General features: G+C 38.1%; 1 protein-coding gene across 1 annotated transcript in view; it reads right to left on the bottom strand.

The window, feature by feature from the left end:
- Nucleotides 1-587: 587 nt before the first annotated feature.
- CMTM8 (CKLF like MARVEL transmembrane domain containing 8) overlaps nucleotides 588-6,838 on the bottom strand; it is a 36,968-nt gene continuing 30,717 nt past the window's right edge. Inside the window, exons 3-4 of the mRNA XM_040548902.1 lie at nucleotides 4,809-4,925; nucleotides 588-2,074 (exon numbers count right to left, since the gene is read on the bottom strand). Of these exons, the coding sequence (XP_040404836.1) occupies nucleotides 1,991-2,074; nucleotides 4,809-4,925 (201 nt within the window). The 3' untranslated portion in view covers nucleotides 588-1,990. The remainder of the gene's footprint in view (nucleotides 2,075-4,808; nucleotides 4,926-6,838) is intronic.

Genomic DNA, 6,838 nt, shown 5'->3' with positions numbered 1-6,838 from the left:
GTTTACTCTGACATACAGTGGCTGTTTTCTAACACGCAGTTCCCATGATGTTTTTTGGTAAACTGGATGAATTGTATTACTCCCTTGTAGCTCTTCTCCCTCTTGCTGCCTCTATCCACAAATGTTGTCAGGGTTATGGCGTTAGACCACACATCACAGTTACCACTAGGTCATGAAACATTCATGCAAACACAGTCATGTTCTTTGAACTTAGATATGTATGTCAAATATCATGCAAGAAAGAATTTCTATTACTACTCAAGCATTTTTACAGATGGGAAATCACACAGGAGATTTTAATTTTGGCTATATTTCTAATCACATTTAATCAGGTGACATTTGTATCATTTTATGCCTTTGATTCTTTTCCAGCAATGGGAAAGAGCATATGGGATTTTAATGACACATTTTATCCATGCAGATAAAATGCATAGTTGGTAGCCCTTCTTCATTCTCAGGACGGGATAATATTAGCAAGCAGCAGACAGCCTGACCTTTGTTATGCAGGCCAGATGCAACTGCAGACAAATATAGGTATTTAAATAATATCTTGGCTTCCCTTACATTGAAATCCTGTGACTCCAATAGATAATCAAGAACAAACCAAGGGGATTGAGAATAGAATTAGCTGGCTGCTGATAAATCTCCCTAGCTGCAGGACATGCACGTAAGTAAGCACACACCATTTACTCACAGGGAGAAATGCTTCTTTGAAGCAGCAAGATTTCTCTACTACCAAATACATTAGTTCAACAATGTCTTTGAAGACTGGAAGAGGCCAAATCCTCTTAATGCAGGAATAAGGGATTTATCAGTAGTTTTAAATGAAACTTGAAATAATATCACAAAATAATCACAATCTTACTCTTCACATAATTCCTGGAAAACATTCCTTAGGTAATTTCTATTTGAAAGTCATTTTCAAAGGTATTTGTCTTGAAAGTCATAATCTTCCATCATACTTCTGTTTGACTCAAAGTTATTTAAATGTGAGTCAAATTAAAAACTTCATTTGTTAAACTAACAACACAAATGATGCCAATAAAGAGGGAAGGAGGGAGAAAATTCACTAGTGTCTTGACAATTCTTCTATGGACTTAATCTTTGTATCATTTAATAAGATTTTGATACCCAGATTTTATTTAGGACAGATTACTGGCCTAATCTGAGGAGAAAAAAAAAGAAAAAAGAGAGAATGAAAAAAGAAACAGTTCTCAGAGAAACAAAAATTATACCTTTAGTAGGTGTTCTGTAGGTTAAACACTGAGCATTACAGGCCTGTTGTCTAGACTTATGCCTTGGAGCCTGCTGGATTTGAGAAACCTGTTAAGATAATGTGTTTCAGACGCACCACTCCTTCAAGCAAGCTTCAGACATACATTAATAGGTTCCAGAACCAATCTCATGACTAAAAGAGGCTATTAAAATATGTAAACTGACAGCACCATCAAAATTCTAAGTAGCATATACTTTCCTCCGAAAAAGAGATAAAAAAGCAAACCTGTACTCCCAGGTTACAAAACATGCAAAGTTGGGTCAATTATTTATTTATTTTTAAAGCTTTTAGGGTTTTTCTTCTGCACAATGTCACTTTTTATTCATAATAACTAGACAATATCAATCTTAGTTTTGATTCGTAGCATTCAGTATCAAAATACAACTGTCACATTTAAGAAGTTACATTTACAAAATTGGCACATCATTTCAGCAAAGTTTATTAAAGGTTTAGTCATAAGATCTACACAATGTCTAGAAAAATACCATGTTAATTTTAAAAGAAGCAGTATAAAATTTTATTATACAGTACAAAGTCAATGTTAGGTGTCACTAAATATGATATTGTATTATAAATACCCATTTTAATCTCAGTTAAAATATATTGCCAGTTCTAACAGACACGTTTGAAAAGATCCGATCCCTCTTCCAAGCTTTCATCAAGAGTATAATCCTCAAGGTAGTTCATACTATAGAATTCACTTTAACAAAATATTTACTGCAAAGTTCTTGATTGCCAAGATATAAAGCTAAAATACGTATTTCCAGCATAGCAGGAGGTAACCACGAAGGCAAAGAACTGTAGAGAGAGGGGAAAATATATATATATTAGAAAACAAGTATTTGAGAGCATTCTCATTTCTATGAAAAATTAGTTATGGCATTTGGAAAAAGGAAAAGTACTAGATTTACTAAAATGGTGTCCTCCTTTTACTTGGTTTGCCAACACAGCCAACACTGTCTAAGTAAGCTTATATGTAGAAATATGGCCCTAGAAGCAGCCAAAACGTGGACTATTTCAATACTTATCTCCACATTATATTGCCTCAGTATGGATCTTGTGGACCAGACACCTGCTAATCCTATGTGTGCAGCTTGTAACATCAATTTCTGGTAAAGACTGAGGGATAGCCCATGGGACAGTGTGTGCTCAAGCTCACATTCCCACAGTGCTGCTGTGCTCCAGGAATTGCCTAAAGCCCACCCATGCCTCAGCGTGGCATACCTTGCACCCAGGTAGTTTGTTTACAGAAGAGACCTGGATTCAAAATTCAGGCCTAGGCATGTTCTCAAACGGCAGTACCAATCAGGTTACTAATTTCAGTGGTCCTCTACTAATGCATAAAGGTGTTCCTCAGAGCAAATAACGGTGACAGCAACCACGTTGAGATATTACTCCTTTCTCAGAAATCGACTGCAGAACGAACCTTCTATAGCACGCTAGATTTATTCTATATTTGAAGATTTTAAGAACTACAGAGTATCAGTGGTTCTGCTTCTGCAGTCCTTGCAGCATATGCACCCAGAAACCAAAGAACAGCTGTGAACTATTTCAGTTGTACTGATAAAGTCCAATTCGGTGCCAGTGGTTAAGTTCCTGCTAATCACTGCATGTTGTACAAAATAGCTTATGATAAGGCCAGAATGTTTTGTGCTGGTAACCGAACCAAATAAAGCTGACACTGCAAAGAGGATTAACACTACTTTTCTTGGAGGTCAACAGTGATAGGGACGAGAGAGAACAAACACAAGTTACAAGAAGGGAAACTTCAGTTAGATATTAGCAAAAAAAAATATTGCAATGAGAGTAGTCAAATAGGACAACAGGGGTCCACAGGCGTTTCGGAATATCCATCCTTGGAAATGCTCAAAACTCAATTAGCCAAGGCCCTGAGCAGCCTGGTACAAGTGAGCCCTGCTTTGGAGGAGGACAGGTGGGACCAGATGACCTCTAGAGGTCCCTTCCAGCCTAAAAATATTCTGTAATTCTACTAGCATTTCTTGCTTCCATTATTGGCCCAGGAAGGCACTTCAGTTCTGAGAGCAAGGCATTGCTAGGCATGTAAACAGACAGCAAACCTAGGCCCCCCGATAGAGGACTTTTGGTGAGTCTGATCTAATGTAAATTTAATCTGTGACCCCAAAACCTGTAGATGATAATGCAAAAATCGATTACAATAGAAAATGGTAGCATTCTTCACAAGACTGTTGTTTCTTAGGAAATAAAAGCTCCATCCAAAATCTTTCCAATAGAGAGCAACTGTAGGAGATGGATGATTTGCTAAATTATCACAAATATCTATCCATGAAACCCTTAATGGGTTCAGAGAGCAAGAATCTACATTTAATAGTTTATTTAGACAGTGCATTAGATAAACACTATTAAGGGGTATTAGAAGAGATTCCAAATATCCCATGAGACACTGAGCATTGTTGCATTTTGCATAAAATGTTTATCAGCATGGAAGCTTATCTAGCAGCAAGCAAGCTCCCATCAACAGCACTGGCTGAGTAACTGATCAATAATTACAAACTGCAAAGAGAAGAACCTGAACAGCACTGAAGTGACAGGGATGTAGATATTCCATTCCCAAGACAAAAACAGAGCAAGTGTTCAAGTCTCTGTGTTCATCACTGTGTAAAACAAGCTTCAGATGGAAGACAGAATTCGTGAATAGTCCAGAAAAGACAACTGCAGATGCATTAACTGTCAGCAAGGTAGCTGTAATTCAGAGTTACTCTATAAAATTCAATTTTTCTACTGTTGCCAAAACATGCAAAAAGTTCTTTTGCAACTCCCTTAACTTAGCTAGAGAATATCTTCACCTACTCATTAAGTGACACAGCTCTTATATATATAAAAAAGTTGTTTTTTACCCACATTGACAGCTTCAGATTCACAAATCTAAGTAGTAAGACAGTAATGTCAGACACTAATGATTTGCAGCCACTTTAAAACACTTGGGAGTTATGTGATTTTTCAAGCATTGCCCACCCAGCTCAGAAGGATTATCAAAAGGTGAGGCTGGAAAAGGAAGATCACTGTGGAAATGACAATATCACTTCAGGGCCTTCCCACAGGTGCTCTGTATATGGCTTAGCCTACAGAAAGCTAAATGTACCTTAGCCACATCCATGCAAAGTCAGCTGAGTTAGTTTAAACTGCTTTTGAAGTTGTATAAATGCACTAAGCAAACCTGGTGCTCACCCGATTTGTCTACTCTGATGTACAGACTATAACTTCTGCCAGAAAGTTAGTAATAAGTTGGGGCAAGGAAGGGAGAGCAGTATGACCTCAAAAGCATTACAGCCTTTTTCAGATGTGACAGTCATCTCCTGGTTGAATTTCTAGTTGTCTCCAAAAACTATGAACTAAATTACAGCTATCTATAGATTTTGTGTGTGAGTTTTTATAGCAGTCTGCAGCTTTTAAAAATCCAGAACATGTGCATTTCCACCCTCACTTCCAGAGGGCCCTTGTTTGATATAACTTAGTTAGAGATTGAACTGATTGAACCAGAAAATGAACTCACTGAAGAAGTTGCCCAACTGTTGTAATTGTGACTGTCCAGTTCTTTGGTAACTGAAGATGCATCTACAATGGCAGCAATAAGGTACAAAATGAAGGCACTCCCATTAAAACACAGACCCTGTTGAAAAACAAAGGAAAATTAGCAATTCATATGACAAAGCATTTGTTACCATTTTCTGTTGAGACATTACAAAGCTCTCCTCTGAAACATAACATGGACATGTGATGTACGCACAAAATATGTTTCTCAATGATTTTACCTTCTTTCAAGCTTCTACCTGTAAGATTAGATTTTAACTGCTTATTTTTAACATTTGTAAATATTAATGCATGGTTTGGACCAACTGCTCTCTCTATCACACTAAATCCAGAAAAGTTTATTTTAAAGTGGGTGTGCTGTGATTTTCCAAAAGTGAAAATGGGAACACAGTTTGGTTATTGCAATCTAGATGCTAAGCAGTAAGAATATGACACTACATGATAAAAGAGATGAGATGAGATGAGATGAGATGAGATGAGATGAGAAGAGAAGAGAAGAGAAGAGAAGAGAAGAGAAGAGAAGAGAAGAGAAAAAAGAAAAGAAGAACAAAAAGGAAACAAAACTGCAATTTGATTACATTCCTAATCTACAAAAAATATGCTGTCAGAATGAATGGTTCCTGGGCATATGAAGAATACTTATGATGCTTCAAAAACTTTGTTTTTGCTTTTGAAGGAAATAAAGAGGGTATAATTTTTAGTCACTATTCTTCTACCATTCAGTACTTTTCCCTTCTACCTGTTTTTGAGAGGAGAAAATGAACAAACAAAAAACAAACAAACATAAAACCAAGGAGGAGAACAGTCTGAATGATGAAAAGACCCATCCACGGCAGATGCGACATTTTCTCTTCTAAGGAGCAGAGAAATGTCTCCAGGGATCTATGCTCATTACTACAAACGAAGCAAAGCAGATAACATTGATCTCACACAACACTACAGAGAATGAACAAGAATAGTTTGTTCTGGTTTTGCATGTGAGAGAGAACAGGAAAGGAAGGGAGGCCGAAAGTGTGAGGAGAGGAAAGACAGACAAAAAGGTATAGGTGTTTGTTTTTCTTTAAAGGAATTTTAATACTTTGACATTTACTTACTCACTGTTTTGTCATGGCTGTAGGAAGTTCATTCTTGTTTTTTAAAAAAATCCCCTAAAACTCCCCCCTGCTGCTTGTCTAAGGCACATGAATTTGGCCATAAAATACACTTCTAGTTCACAGGTGCTGTATTTAAGTGGAATACTCCTGACATTCTTTGCACCTAGTTACAATCGCACGAATTAATAACTGTCAATTTAGACAAGGTCCTAGTATTGTAGATGATATGCTCCCTTCAGCTTCTGGCCCTATCTTTGTACCCGAGCATCACACAAATATCATAACCCTTAAATCTGTTGTCCCAGTTGTCTCTAAGCCTTGCCAGACTGGTGCAGCTCCAACTTACTAATTTCCATAGTGTGACCCAGAGGATGCTGGCAATATACATCAATTATTCATTATTGAATTCACCAGTCAACAACTCTGGCACAATCCAAAAAAAAAAAAAAAAAAAAAAAAAAAAAGAGCTGCAGCCAAGATGAGAAATTAGGAAGGCAGCAGCCACCTGTGTCTGCCCCAGCACCTCCCTCAGTGCACCAAAGCATGGACTAGCCGATTGAAGCAGTTGGTATGGGAGCTCCTCACATCCTTCCTTCTGCAGGACGTTTGGCTCAGGCAGAGCTTACTTCAGACTCGGAGGAGCCTGGCTGCACACTCCCATGACAGACAGGGTTCAAAACTTTCTGAAGGGAAGCCACCTCCCAGACTCTCGCTGTCTCAACTGCAGGCCCCTCTAGAGAGCAGCACACTGTGCAGTTGCCTCTTAACATGTCGGTCCATGAACGGCCTGACCAAATGCAGAGCAGGCCGAAGGGCATTCACATTCTCCTGTGGTTCCTATGTCCTTGCAACTTCAGGACGTTGGGAAAAGAGCCACTTACCCATGTTTCTGCAGAGA

The sequence above is a fragment of the Cygnus olor genome, chromosome 2, assembly GCF_009769625.2.
Source record: "Cygnus olor isolate bCygOlo1 chromosome 2, bCygOlo1.pri.v2, whole genome shotgun sequence".
NCBI classification, from domain to species: domain Eukaryota; kingdom Metazoa; phylum Chordata; class Aves; order Anseriformes; family Anatidae; genus Cygnus; species Cygnus olor.
This window is presented reverse-complemented; position numbering and strand designations above follow the sequence as displayed.